The sequence below is a fragment of the Dermacentor variabilis genome, chromosome 7, assembly GCF_050947875.1.
Source record: "Dermacentor variabilis isolate Ectoservices chromosome 7, ASM5094787v1, whole genome shotgun sequence".
Taxonomy (NCBI): Eukaryota; Metazoa; Arthropoda; class Arachnida; order Ixodida; family Ixodidae; genus Dermacentor; species Dermacentor variabilis.
The window spans coordinates 109,920,373-109,935,859 of NC_134574.1; the positions used below are offsets into that span (position 1 = coordinate 109,920,373).

Here is a 15,487-nt window from a genome sequence, read left to right on the forward strand (position 1 = left end):
GCTTAGAACTCGACCCCAAACGAGAGCTATCGAAGCAGCGTGCGTTGCGAGCATTCTGTCGCAGCGCCGAACGTGTCTCGTATTCCGGTAACCACAGGCGAGCTGTGCGTTTCGACGGTACGGTCGAGACAAATTCAAGCTGATGAAGGAACTTTGCCGTAGACGTACGTGAGCTGGCTGATCGCTCTCCAGGGTCCAGCCACCAATTGGCGCAGAGCTTAACCAGCCAAACAAAGAGCTAATATTACTCTAACCAAGTGTAAAACATTTTAACCGTTTACAAAAACAACGCGTTAACGGTTACGCTCCTGCGAAAAATCTGCGCCAACAGCAGAGAAGAATACATTTCGTTGATGCTACTGTGTGTGGTTGAGCTCTGTGCCACCAGGTGGCTGCACCGTGCAGACCATTCACATTTGAGCTTCTGCCCATCCCGTGAAACCGGAACGGTTTCACGGGATGGGCATGGGCAAAACGGGATGGGCAAAACGGAACAAGCATTCGCCGGCCTCGTCACATCATGACTGCATAGGGACTCGAGTCAGCAGCGGTACGCAAAAGTCAAATGCTTGACTCTATACTCTTAAGCAAAATTACAGCTTTTGCCGCACAACAATAAACGTCATTTCTCTTGTCCGCATTTCCTTTCTTTAACGCGGCGAGCCCAATACTTGCCAGTAACGAACGGCATTGGCGTTATCAGCGTGATGTAGCATTCCCGACAGGAAAGTAGCGGGCGCGGCGTTTTCAAGAAAGGAAACGCAAGCAAGGCAGATGACGATTATTGTTGTGTGGCAGAGATACACCCCAAAGGGTGTAACTTTGCATAAGAGTGTACTTATCGACCATGTAAAAAAGGCAAGTATAAGGCTTGAACCGTGAGCTGTCTGACGAAGTCGGACGACCCCAGATTCTGCTACATATCGTGATAAACACGTGGGCGACTAGAGGACACGGGGAACAGGGGAAGCAAGCGAACAGGTGTTCGCTTGCTTCCTGTATAGGTCTGATACATCGCCGCCACCATGAGCGCCGAGGCTAAAAGCGTCACGAATTCGGCGACATATTGCTATTGCCTCCCGGGGGAGCGGGTGGCTATTTTCTCTTACAAAACAAGTTAGAGAAAGTGCTTCGCTTCAGTAACAACATGTATCTAGCACCATCACAGACGACTCAAAGCTTCTTTCGCTGGCACGGTCTGTATTGTTCCACAATCGATCAGGTGGAAACCGTCCACCCCCCAAACAACTCCAACCATCACGCTCCGAAGACTCAGTCAGACGCAATCAGACGATCTTTGAGGAACTGCACCCTCTCGAAAGGGTCCGCCGAGCATCTCCTGGAGATGTCCCCAAGGTGAACGTTGTAAAGAAGCCATGACCAGCCTTCGCGAAGTTTGCTGGACTTCTTGAGGGCGTCCAGCTGCAAAGAAGGTGAATGCAGTGCGCGGCCTTTGTTAACGATAAGTTGATGGGTACACGCGTTTTTTTCCCTATTTTCAGCCTATTCGAAGCATATTCGCATATTCAGCATATTCGAAGCATATCAATGTTTCGAATATTCGAAGCATTAATATGCCTAAAATACGGTCACAGCCGGTTACTGTGTTTAACACAATTATTGCGATTGTGAACTGTAACATCCGTCATGGTAATTTAGAGGCCATGGCTTCGCGCTACTTTTCTTCGAGGTCGCAGGTTCGATCCCGGGGGTGTTGAAGTGCAAAAAAAAAGACAAACGCTCGTGAACTTTGACTTAGGAGCAAGTTAAAGAAACCCAGGTGGTAAGGATCAAGCCGGATTCTTGCACTACAGGGCGAATAATAATCATATCGTAGTTTAGGAAATACAACAGCCGAATTGACTTATGTGGTAATAGAATGACGTCAGTGCACAAGACATGACCTCTTAGGAACCCCGAGACTACGAACCATATTTGAGACATTCTAACCCAAAAAACAGGTTTAGAACACTACTGGTACATGATAATACGAGTAGTGTTCCACTGTAGTGTCGCCCCACGCCGTATGAGGAAAGTTCTGTGGGAAATTGGAACGTCGAATACAGGTGTGCTGTACCGGAAGTCTGCGAGTATATTTCTAGTCTCGGCATTCGTACAAAATGCGCATGCCTTCAGCAATGAGTGATACTAATTTTCAACCTCGAACTGAGCCTTAACATATTTGAAGAAACGATAACTTTAAAGAATTAATGAACCTATCGGCTATCATATCGTAGAGCCTTTGATGGTGTCCCATCGCATAAATAGTTTTTGTCCAGAAAAAAAAAAACTAAAGAATACCCTATTTTCGGGAGCGTGCGTGCATGTCTCGTTCAGTCACATATGTCCAAGGTGCGCATATTCGCGAACGCAGATATACACATTAGGCACAGCCTAGTATTTAGCTTTCCAGTCTGCACCAGTGTACACGAATACCGCCCAATGTTCTACGCTTTCATCAACTATACTGCAACAAACTGCGGAGAAGGTCCACGTTTTTTCATATACCGTGCCTCGTAAAGTTCTGGCACTGGATGTACCTCCGACAGAACCAGACCGCTCTTGTAAAAAAAAAAGCAAAACGTTATTGTATTGCAACTGAAGAGCTTCGTTTAGTGCAATACACTTTGGCGCCGTTGTCGGCGACGTGATAAAGTTAACAGCGCATGCAGATTTTTATGCGCGTTTGCAGTGGACAATAAGGAGCGCCTGGAAGTGCTCCAGCGCTAATCTCTTGAGGGTTTGTGGAGGATTGGGGAATGCATCCGAGGTGTGCAACGAACTAACATTCCTATAGTGTTCGTGCAGTGAACGAACACGAAGAGCACAGAAAGCCACGTGAAAAGCGTTTTGACAGTAGCCAGCGCCTGTAACGGATGTTTACGAGCAGTTCTAGGTGGTTCTGTTTTCTCGCTAAAATGCTTTGCTAGAGCAGTACTGAGTGCTTTCTCACGGCTACACAGACACGGCAGAGCAGTTAAGAGTCGGTGGCTGCCCAATGGCAAGCCCTTTCCTCACGTTCCCCGAAACATTGTCAACAGCATTCTAACCACCACATTCTAGAACGTCCCTCCACACTGCTCCGCCTCAACACAAGAAAGTTGATGACAACGCGTCACCTCGACATTACATGTCACTGGGCTACAGTGACTCTCCACGCCAGTTCTTCAAAAGTTTAGAATCTTCTTCAGTTGAGGAATGCACTGTACTCAACTTGGTATATTGCAGGAAGAACTTCGGAGTCAACGATGGTTTGAGAATGTGGCGGTTAAGGCTCGGGTGAGCAGTCTGTGGCACGGGATTATGGAAGTGAAAGTCCTAGATGTACCAGGGCTTACCTTATCTGTTAATGAGTCTTCGTCCTCCCAAGCGAGAAGTATGTCGCTACGAGTTAGCGGCGAGCCTATTTTCATGCCACCAGGCAGCAAGATGCTGTCTGTATGACCGTGACAGTCCTGCGTTGAAGGACATGGGAGAGATTCATCGTTGCATTGCCACCCATGGCTTTAAGAACGAGCACATTTTTGAACAATTCTTTTCACCTTTTTCTATTCCTTCTGGCGCTGTTATTTTCCCGCATGGAGCGGCTTCCCGCCTCTGGGCGGACGGATGATCAGAATTAATCGGAATTGGAGGAACACAATCTTTCCAACATAGAAGCCCTTGGCGATCTTAAATCGTGCTGGCGAAGCAGACGCTGACAAAGACCCGGCATTCGACGAATCCACTCAAAGGGGCGCACCTAATTTCCGCAAGAATACCTTAGGTTTAACTGACGGAACACGGCGGCTTCGCCCACAATGCAAATTTTCGAAGTGGTGTCCTAGCTGCCACTTGTTCGAAGGAAGTTATCACGGCCGTTGACATTTACTCGACGTGAGCGGATCTTCATAAAACCGGCTGACACGACCGCGCCTTAGGTATATTGGGTCGAGAGAATCAACCGCGCATTTTGTCAGGCTGCCCCAAACCACGCCGACGCTCCTTCCGGCTGATCCACTTGGGTTCAAAGAACAGTAAACATGTTATGCGTGGAATGAACACAACAAAGGAGAAAACGTACAACAATGTTGTGCTGTCGATTCCGCGCTCCACTTGGCTACTTCTGAATATTGCCAAATAGCCCCACGCCACGTCGTCTACACTAGCCCGATGAGCCCGAGCCCGAGAAGCAAACCGGCTCCGATTTATGGTCGGGCTCATCAAAACGTACCCAATGGTCTTGACACACCTGAAGAAGCGCCAGCGATGGTGATTAAAAGGTCACGCTTGCCTTAGCAAAAAAAAATGCAATGTACGGCGGTCTGTCTGTTGAGCGCATCCCCAAATTATGGTACATGCAATCGAATGACATGACAACTGGTTGTTGCAGGGTATCAGGATCGTGCGTTGAAGAGGAGCGAGCCTGCCATACAATGTACGACCTGCCTGGGAAGTAGGCTAAACCTGTGTACTAGCTACTCGCTTCAAGCATGCCGCCAAACATGTCACGTGTGAACGAGCATTGTCGTCCCTGCGATTTCCTAATTTAAAGCATGTTTGTATTTGCACTGATCCTCCCGTTCCAAGGCCATACTTCCTGTTTGCAATATATTACGCACACGTACACGCGCACGCACGCACGCACGCACGCGCGAGCATGCACACAGACAGGCGCAATCATTTCGCATATCATATCCCGTGTTGTGAGCATTACTATGGCGGAACCTGGGCCTAAAAACATTGAATGCAACTAAAAAGAAAGGTAAGTACCACCACGGTGTCTGATTGTGTGAGGTAGAAGTTCGTGCACTGGCGGTACGCCCTTTTATCGACACTTCCTGTGGTTCCGTTCAGCACGTACAGCAGCGTGCCCATCTCCACAGAGATACCCAGCCTGGTGATGTTCTTGGTGTACCTCAAGGTGGCCAGGTACGCTTGGGTGTTCTGCAAGTATTTTTAATGCGAATATCATTTTTTGGCATTGTCACACCAGTTTTCTTTCCGGCTATCTGTCTATTATACCAAAAATGTTGCTAGATCCCGGAGGCAGTGCAGCCTAAAAATGTAGACCATTTGCGTGGCTATGTGCCACTGGGTATTGTTACGTCTGAAAACGGCAACGGGTATTTTTTGGGTGCTCCCCACGAACAGACTCCGTCATCAGCTCTCATCTAGATGACGACATAGGCCGTCACTGATTACTGAGGGGCAAATAAGCAAACTCTCTTCGAAGTGACAGCAACCAACACAGTCTGCGGAAGCTGAAACAATCGACAAGTCTAGGGTTCTCAAATCGCTACAAGCTGACTGTCATGGAGAGTGCACAAATTGATTCAAGGGGCCCACGTCGACGACTTCCGTGGGAACAGCGTCGACTTGTGGTTGCGTCGTGGTTGCGACGTATATGGGAGCGATTGCAAATAACCAGAGGGGGAGGCCAGCAAGTTGGTGCGACATCAAGGGCGGAGAGCTGCGAACACTTCGACCCTTCTGGTTGGCCAGGACAGAGTAATGTAATTATCTCGTCTAATGACCTAGAAGAAGCGATGGCGTAAAAACGCGGCAGAACCAAATTCACGATTACTGTCGAAGGTAATGCGTTAGCAATGAATCAATATAGCGACATAACTTATGGCCACTGTTGAAGCGAAATAGCCATGATGTGTCTACTGAAGCGGCACTTTTATTTCACGTTTCCCTAAGAACACTTGACACCACCTAGCGCCGCCACTGCGGAGCTTGGGCGTGGCGTCCGATATGCATGGCTCGCCGGTGCATTGCGAACGCAGAGAAACGTGCCATGTGGCAACTGGGCTCTTCGCGTGCGCTTCGTTCTGAACATAGTGCGCCATCTGGCGGCAGTGGCAAAACATTCGAGAATAATGGCCTAAATGAATAAAGTTGGGTGAAAATAAAAAAAAGAACACGATGCCTCTTAGTGGGCCACTTGCCACGTACCCCTCAAAACTTATTTGAAGTAAATTTCCTCGCCAAAATTTTGTTATCTGCAGTTGCGCATAGGGATGACAGGGTATATTGGCAGTTCGGTACACATATTACTGTTTACGGAATTTGGAAACGCCTGAGACAACTGAGAGCATACCCCCCGTGGTTGCTCAGTGGCTATGGTGTTGGGCTGCTGAGCACGAGGTCGCGGGATCGAATCCCGGCTACGGCGGCCGCATTTCGATGGAGGCGAAATGCGAAAACACCCGTGTGCTTAGATTTAGGTGCACGTTAAAGAACCCCAGGTGGTCGAAATTTCCGGAGTCCTCAACTACGGCGTGCCTCGTAATCAGAAAGTGGTTTTGGCACGTAAAACCCCAAATATTATTTTAACTGAGGGTAGCGACAGCTTTTAGCGTTTTGTTCAACCCGTAGCGTTAGACCCGCTTTTTGTGTCACTTAATAATACAGGAAGCAAGAGCCACTAGGCAAGTGGCAAAAACGCACGATAACAGGCTAAAATTTTGTTTCCGGTGGTGTAATTGACGTACTGAGAGCAAAAGACAAGCAAGGGACTATTTACAGGGACATTGGCAGCCTATAAAGCGGCCGAGTTTACACATCTTGCACGCTCAATCAAACACTCAAAACTCTACACTGAGGGCATTCTACATATACTTGTTCGCTTGGCGCGCTCCTGACGGCCGCTGTTCGGCTGTAAGAAAGTCCACCATCCAAGGGCGATAACGTCGTCACCGCGCGCCGTATGCTGTATGTGCGAGTGAAAGCATGTGAGGATGAGCAGGCGATAGTGGCTAAAACTCGCGCGCGCAATGCAGTAAAGCCGAGAGGGAGCGCGCCGTCTTCAGCCGCGCGCAAGGCGCCGGGAGTAGAAGAGGGAGGGGTGTTTTACTCCGGCGGCTGCTGCGTATGGTGCGGTCGCGAGTGGTCGCGTGGGCTATATCTTGAAAGCGATCTGCGATGAAGAACTTGAGTTTGGACTAGTTGGGGTTTAACGCGTATCATATTCACCGCTGTCAGATTTGTCGGACGATCTCGCCGCTGCCACCATTTGTAGGAGTTGTAGGTCGTAGAGAGGAACTCGGGAGGACAGGAATAGGCGAGCAGGATTTATTTACAGATATTTACACTAGAACAAGAGATACATTCAACAGACTAGCGTGGCTCCCAAATGGAGCCCGCAAGACGAAGCATACAACATGTGAGCACGAGGCTCCAAACACATTGCTTCTCCAGCACGAGCACGCAGCTCACGAGTACGATCACAGAGCACACACTAGCAGCGACAAACAGATGATTATAAACACTCCGTGTTCCCTAGATCCCTAGGTGAGGCAAACGCTCGAGTCATCGTAGCTGGCCCGCCTTTGAGGGAAGGGGGAGGGGGCTTACATACACACATTCCGCACAGGTTTCACTGCCCCCTCCGAAGTGAGACAGGCTTCGCAGAATTCGAGGCTTACGTCTTGAAAGGCGCGTCTTATTCCCCGAGCTGAGCGCCGCAGCGTGGCCGCCGGTTGTCCATTGTCGTGCGTCTTGAAAGGCGTGTGCGACGCTGCTGCCAGGTACATTCCTTCGGGAACTCCCTTGCTCACAGCAAACCAGGTCGGTCGTGGCGGGTTCAGTGACAATAGTTGGTCCGCCGATCGCGTTAACCATAACGGCGCCGAGGGGGTGTTGAAGTGGCACCACGAGGTCTCTACGAAATGAGTCACCGCAGCAATTGTGGTAGGCTTCCATGGTTCTCTTCGTGGAAGCTCGCAACGCTCGCAGCTGCAGCTTGCTGAGAAAACTTGCATGTTGCCACCTCGGCAGGCCATTCCTAACAGCTCCTCCATGGCCCGGAAAATCTCGACTGGCCAGTGCTGACAACCGCTGGGCAGGAAGAGATTGGCTGGCGAGCAAGAATATGGCTTTGCTCTCTGCAACCCCTGCGCACTCGGAATGCCTGCAACCATCTCACAACAACGGGCACAGAAGAGTCGGTCCTGGCAACACAATACCACTCAGTGTGCAAACGCCCGGAATCAGCTGTTAACCCACCAGGCTTCCTATCAAAATTTCAATGCAAGCCACTCAACTGGGAATCCCAAATTTTGCCCCAAAATTTCGTGCCGCCAAAGCGAGCGTTCATGTTCCCCCTGAGTTCGACAAAACCTGACCGTCGGGCCGCACAAAAATGAAGGTTAACGCAGAACTAAACCGAAGGCTCTCAAACATCAATAGCCGAACATAACTTAAGCAGCCTAAGTTCACGAACAGCTTGTTCTTACCCTATCGCAGTGGCGTACTTATGTCACGTACTGTCGCCACTGAACAGTCTGGCCAACTCCACAGGTACGTAATTACAATCGCACTAGCTTTGTGGTTCCTATTCCGAACACGTGCTTGCGTCGCTCGCAAACGTTCCATGATGCTTACTCATGTGTCTTTCTCTAGTCCATACAGGACACGTAACTTAACCGACCTACTAAACTTGCGTATCTCACGCACACTGCAGAACCCTCAAAAATGCGTCTTAACAAGTTCTACGCACGCGTACTAGAGGAGTCAGAATACGGCTGCCCTTAACATACACGAGCAACCCACTCGAACATTCTTCCTTCCGTCCGCACAGGAAACGCGCTAATGAACCTAAGAGCTCTTCTCATTGCAAATGATGCACTAACCGAAAATCTACGCGCTTAACCTTAGAAAATTCAAAAACACTTATAAAAAAAGAAGGTTAACTAATACACCCGCGCGTAACCATAGCCCTCACAACGATAACCCTGACCTTCATTTTACTCACACACACACACACACACACACACACACACACACACACACACACACACACACACACACACACACACACACACACACACACACACACACACACACACACACACACACACACACACACACACACACACACACACACACACACACACACACACACACACACACACACACACACACACACACACACACACACACACACACACACACACACACACACACACACACATACACACACACACACACACACACACACACACACAAAAATAAAAAAAAGCCTATCTATTCATTAATGAACATCTCGCGAAACTACAGGTTTACATAAAACGCATCTTTCAAATCTCGGAGCTTCTCAAACAAAACATTAAGCTCATACCTTACTTACTATAAGAAATACTAGCCTCAAATCGCGAAAATTTTCAAATGTTCTAAAATAAAACAAAACAGCATGTTTTCCTTCTACGGACGCTCTCTTGGCCTCCCGTTCCAAATGTTTACGCATCATCATCATCATCATCATCATCATCATCAGCCTGGTTACGCCCACTGCAGGGCAAAAGCCTCTCCCATACTTCTCCAACTACCCCGGTCATGTACTAATTGTGGCCATGTTGTCCCTGCAAACTTAATCTCATCCGCCCACCTAAATTTCTGCCGCCCTCGGCTACGCTTCCCTTCCCTTTGAATCCATTCCGTAACTCTTAATGATCATCGGTTATCTTCCCTCCTCATTACGTGTCTTGCCCATGCCCCCCCCCATTTTTGTTTCTTGATTTCAACTAATATATCATTAACTCGCGTTCGTTCCCTCACCCAATGTGCTCTTTTCTTATCTCTTAACGTTGCACCTATCATTCTTCTTTCCATAGCTCGTGGAGTCGTCCTCAATTTAAGTAGAACCCTTTTCGTAAGCCTCCAGGTTTAGACACAGCTGTTATAAACTTTTCTTTTGAGGGATAATGGCAACCTGCTGTTCATGATCTGAGAATGCCTGCCAAACGCACCCCAGCCCATTCTTATTCTTCTGATTATTTCATTCTCATGATCCGGATCCGCAGTCACTGCCTGCCCTAAGTATGTGTGTTCCCTTACCACTTCCAGTGCCTCACTGCATATCGTAGACTGCTGTTCTCTTCCGAGACTGTTAAACATTACTTTAGTTTTCTGCAGATTAATTTTTAGACCCACCCTTCGGCTTTGCCTCTCGAGGTCAGTGAGCATGCATTGCAGTTGGTCCCCTGAGTTACTAAGCAAGGCAATATCATCAGCGAATCGCAAGTTACTTAGGTATTCTCCATTAACTCTTATCCGCAATTCTTCCCAATCGAGGTCTCTGAATACCTCCTGTAGACACGCTGTGAATATCATTGGAGAGATCGTATCTCCCTGCCTGACGCCTTTATTTATTGGGATTTCGTTGCTTTCTTTATGGAGGACTACGGTGGCTGTTGAGCCGCTATAGATATCTTTCAGTATTTTTACATACGGCTCGTCTACACCATGACTCATACTTTTGAGCCGTACTCGAGGTAATCGCGGTTCGAAAGCTATTCTGGCTACCCAGGAACAACAAAAGGGCTGACACACTATCAGTTCCTTCAAGACGTTACAGTCTCCTGCCAGTTTGCGTCCCGGCGCCACGTTTTCATCAAGAACTGGACTTACCGCGTCGCGACTCCCTACCACTTCGTCTCATCTTGCCACCTTGCGCGCCTTCGCACTACATGCTGCACTCCGAAAAGAGCGACGGAACGACGAGGAACGTAACTGCCCCGTGCCCTTTGTCTGCGTTCGCACAGAACATGCTTCTTGGTCTCTTTTTGACCGGTGGCTCAAACGAGCTTGATGCGCCAACGTCGGTAACAACGTCCGCAGCTTTCTTTTCTTTGCGCTTTGGGTTTTCGCGCCTGTCGCCCTGTTTGGCTGTGCTACCTTATCTACGGCTTCCCGATTTTACTGCGCTTCTTTCTGCGGCGCTTTCTCTTTGAACTCCCTCTCATGCCGCCTTCTCGCGCCTCGTGCTGGCCGGTACACATCTCGTCGCTCCAGATCGCTCTCCTACCCGCACAGTCTGAGTGATTGTTATTTAAATCAGCTCCCATTTTGCCACGACTGGCGGACAGCCCAACCGACTCTGGAACAATGCAGCAGTCTTTACTCGAGCTATGCAACTCGCACTCTTGCGAACTGCCCTCTACTGCATTGCCCAGCTCACGCTGTGCATCGGCACACAGCCCGTCGGTCTCTATCGCTGTCTCACCCGCACAGTCCGAATGATTCCTAACTAAATTATCCCTCGCTTGGCTACCTCGACTGACGCAGAGCTGCACCGATCCCTGAACCATGCAGTGGTCTTCCCTTGAGCTACGGAGCTCGCAATCCTGTGAACTGCCCTCAACTGGATCGTCCAGCTGGCCCTTCACTTCGGCACGAAGATCTGACTCGACATGGGTGCTCGCGTCTGTCGGGTCAGCAGTACTCTGTACTTCGTCAGCAGCATCGCTAACATTGCAAGCGACGCACACGCGCGGTAACTGTGTTAATTTATTCACAGCTGACCTAGCTGTCTCTACAGTGCTCTTTTGGCACAGCACCTCGTCGCTCTCACTGCGGCCTTTAACGGCCTCTGTTGCCACTAAGGCCTCGTTGGCTGCCTAAGGCCTCGTTGGCTGCTATCACTTTGAGTTCACATATGAACGTGCTGCTAATCTCACAGGTACTACTACTTTTCACGTCTTTTGACCAAAATCTGCTGTCGACTTCCTCCCACTTTCGCTGCGTCCAGCCTACAGATTTCTCAAGCCGCTGTTGACTTCATGCGTTTAACTGCTGAAAATCTTGTATCTGTTTCTTCACTGTTGCCATTTATTTTTCAAGTTCTTGCCGTTTTTGCTCACGCTCTTGGCGTTTTCGCTCGCGCTCTTGGCGTTCTTGCCTAATTGATTCCTGTTCCTGTTTATTGTTTAGAATTCTGTTACCTAGTTTTTCGATGAGTTTCAAATCATTGCCACATTGCAAAATGGTTTTACGAATTTCTGCTTCCGTCAAGTCCTCCTCTACGTCTACCATGAGCTCTTCACACAACCATAACAGGTCAGCTCCCGTCAAACACAATAGGACCTTGGTCGCTGCTTTAAGCTTTGGCTCTGCTGTCACGCAATACGTGTTGCTATACCCACGCAAATCAGAATACAAGTAAAATATCCCAGCGAATCAAATCTACACACAGAGAAATTGAAGCCTGGTAAATCTTACAGCCAAAACCAAACGCTTACCCACTGAAGCAGCACCATATCACCAGTCTTTTTCCACCGTACATTCAGTTGCAAGAGGTGGTCAATCTCAAGTCGCCTCCAACTTGATCGGGATACCGGTCGGTCACCATGTGCCAAAGTCCGTGGGCTGCCGTTGCTGTCTACGAGCCGTAGGCCGATCTCACCGCTGCCATTCAGTTGTTCGAGTTCGAGGATGATCCCACCGCTGGTGTGCAGTTGTAGGAGTTGTAGGTCGTAGAGAGGAACTTGGGAGGACAGGACTAGGCGAGCAGGATTTATTTGCAGATATTTACATTAGAACAAGAGATACATTCGACTGACTAGCGTGGCTCCCAAATGGAGCCCGCAAGACGAAGCATACAACATGCGAGCACGAGGCTCCAAACACATTGCTTCTCGAGCACGAGCACACAGCTCACGAGTACGATCACAGAGCACACACTAGCAGCTACAAACAGATGCTTATAAACACTCCGTGTTCCTTAGATCCCTAGGTGAGGGAAACGTTCGAGTCATCGTAGCTGGCCCGCCTTTGAGGGAAGGGGGGAGGCGGTTTACGCACACACATTCCGCACAGGTTTCACTGCCCCCTCCGAGGTGAGACGGGCTTCGCAGAACTCGGGGCTTACGTCTTGAAAGGCGCGTCTTATTCTCCGAGCTGAGCCCCGCAGCGTGGCCGCCGGTTGTCCATTGTCTTGCGTCTTGAAAGGCGTGTGCCGCCAGATACATTCCTTCAGGAACCCTCTTGCTCACAACAGACCAGGTTGGTGTTGGCGGGTTCAGTAACAATTGTTGGTCCGCCAATCGCGTTTACCCATAACGGCGCCGAGGGGTTGTTGAAACGGCACCTCGAGGTCTCACGAAATGAGTCACCGCAGCAATTGCGGTAGGCTTCGATGGTTCTCTTCGGGGAAGCTCGCAACGCTCGCAGCTGCAGCTGGCTGAGAAAACTTGCATGCTACCACCTCGGTAGGCCATTCCTAACACCGCTAAGAAAGACGAAGATGGGTGAAGAGGACACTAAACGACGACATGGGCGGGTCAATTTGATATGGAGATCTGCGATGAGTACAGAGTCTAGGTTCGCCTGGCGCTCATAGCTTCGTGTGTGCTGTGTTATCGTCGCTTAGTCTGCGTTGAAGCGAGAGGCGCACCAAGGCCAATTAGCTTGCAGATGCTGCCGTTCTTCCCCACGCCAGCGTTCTGACAGCGAGTGTCCGCGCCCATCGAGTGAGATATGTTCATGTTTGCCTGTGCGCGCGTGACACTATACTTTTTAATTTAGTTAGTAGCCGAATGTTTTACCAGTTTATAAGGACAATAAAGCTACTATCCTTGCTTCGTGTAGTTGTCTACTAATTTGCTATCGCAATCGATGCCTCACCTTTCGGGCAAAACTGCGACTTTTTATGTTAGTTTTTCTACAGTCATTTTCACTGTCGATTCTACTGTGTGGTGACGTAATGACTCAGGAGGTCGTCTGGTGGGAGCAGAATATTGCGGCGTTTTGACACTCCAGCATGCTCGGTCGTTCGCTATGCTGCTACATCGGCTCTCGAGACAAGCAAGCAGCATAGGAGCCGACCGAGCGAGCGAGATCAGAACCTCGCAATGATCTGCTCTCACGTGACCACGTTAGTTGAGGCGCTGCGAGGCTTGCCAGTATTGCTTCAAATCTTAAGAGGTCTACGACTCTCACTTGACGAAAAAAAAAACTGTACTCTCAGAAATGCAATGTCAGTATTCCGGTAATCGCCCAGCGCACGCTCCGCGCTAATGCCCCGGCACTGCGCAGCAGCGCCTGTGCATCGTCGTGCTGCAATACTGAACAGAGTGTGGTGGTATTTGCTTATGGCCGTTGCACCTGGAGCGATTTTGCAGCTCAGCGTCTTTCCGAACCGTATCAATCAATCAATCAATCAATCAATCAATCAATCAATCAATCAATCAATCAATCAATCAATCAATCAATCAATCAATCAATCAATCAATCAATCAATCAATCCGCATTCGGATTTCACATGGAGTCGATCGCCTCGACTGTTTGCACATGTATGACCTCTCACATCTGAAGCTTGAGTTACCGTTGGGTTGATATTGTTCAGCACGCTTCTTGGGTACTACAAACACTGAAGCGAACTAGAGACTGTTGTAGTGCTCAGCTACAACGAGGCGGCACTCACAAGGTCGGGGTAGGACATCGCAGCTGTTCTCTGCGGTTCGACGAGTCTCTTGTAGTCGAACATCGAAGTCGGAGCGGCGACGCACTTCTTTAAGTTCTCTATCCAGCCCGTGGAACTGATGGCTATGACCGTGTCAGCCACCGTATTTCTGCGTCGAGTTAAGCGGAACGTGATTCAATTGATTTCAGTTTTATTTGATAAAGAGCAGACAACGCCCTTAGAACATCTGCAACAATACCTTTGTTTGGGTGAGTTCGTTCATCTTGACAGTTTTCATAAAAACGCTCTAAAGACGAAGACAAAAAGAACACATACAAGTAGACTGGCCCTACTTCCAACTCCAGACTTTAAGGTTGGAAAGCTCCCCTTAGTATAGAAAGGTAAGCGCTGCCGTTTCTGCAATGCTTTTGAAGGTAAGGGGTCAAGTATAACTCCAGCTGACAAGAGAGCATTGTGGCGACGCCTAGTGAGCTTCAGATGGCATTGTCCACATGTACTGCCTTGTATGTACACGCTGCGAACAACCTCCCGACGCGGCGCTCAAGACAGCGACAGCAGCAGTAGCAGCAGTGTAAAAGTCTAAGGAAGAGAGGAAGAAAGCCCGGCTTTTAAAGGCCTCTAACCAGGCCACATAGCAAATTTTGGTTATACGCTGCAAGTTATGTGCCGTCTAGGGAACGTTCTACGGCAAGGATAAGTTAAATTGGTTCAATAATAGCCAATATAATGACAGCGCTGTTTTTTCTGTGATAATGAACTAACGAGACCGTGAGTAAATCTCTGCTAGCCGAGATAGGAATAGTTCAAGTTCCTCGAACTCATGATTTCAGGACGCGAGCGTCAGCGCCAACGTGACACTCTTTCCACTTGGCCCCGTCTAGCCTCTGTAGGCGAAATTCGTTTTCCAATACGGGCGCTGGAGGATCGTTTTACGCGTACGTCAAAAACCCCGCCTTCTTTTTTTTTCCTCGTTTTTTTTTCTTTCTTGCTGCGAGGCGCACTTTCAGTTACGGCCTTGCGCGCGAGCTGTTCCGTTTGTCTCGTTTCACGTAACGTACAATCTGGCGCGTTTTGCAGGGGAACACCTGACTAGCTATACAAGTCAATGCTACACGAACACTGAAGCAGACGCAAGCGGATCACAGAGCATGATCGCGCGCTGGAACACGGCAGAAAACAACACTTTTGTTCTATGCGTGCGGGACTGCACAGCACGGGAACAAGCAGACGAAACGCAAGTGCATCTCTCTTGCTACACTTACGAAATAAAACAAAGACGCACAGCCATTCGGTTTGTAG

The 15,487-nt window shown here is 49.1% G+C and overlaps 1 protein-coding gene across 1 annotated transcript; it reads right to left on the minus strand.

The window, feature by feature from the left end:
* Positions 1-1,138: 1,138 nt before the first annotated feature.
* LOC142587020 (uncharacterized) lies at positions 1,139-14,330 on the minus strand. Its single transcript, XM_075697895.1, has 4 exons — positions 14,189-14,330; positions 4,753-4,926; positions 3,339-3,455; positions 1,139-1,422 (listed from the first exon to the last, which is right to left on the minus strand). The coding sequence occupies exons 1-4, from the start codon at positions 14,249-14,251 to the stop codon at positions 1,273-1,275; spliced, it is 504 nt and encodes a 167-aa protein (XP_075554010.1). The 5' UTR covers positions 14,252-14,330; the 3' UTR covers positions 1,139-1,272.
* Between the last annotated feature and the right edge of the window lie 1,157 nt (positions 14,331-15,487).

What these genes read in the sequence shown, in the direction of transcription:
- LOC142587020 (XM_075697895.1), bottom strand. Translation starts at nt 14,251, where the DNA reads ATGTTCGACTACAAGAGACTCGTCGAACCGCAGAGAACAGCTGCGATG. An exon ending in CACAATCAGACACCGTGGTG is followed by an intron (nt 3,456 to 4,752) that starts GTACTTACCTTT and finishes CCTTCAACGCAG; the next exon opens with GACTGTCACGGTCATACAGA. An exon ending in AAGACTCATTAACAGATAAG is followed by an intron (nt 1,423 to 3,338) that starts GTAAGCCCTGGT and finishes CCTTCTTTGCAG; the next exon opens with CTGGACGCCCTCAAGAAGTC.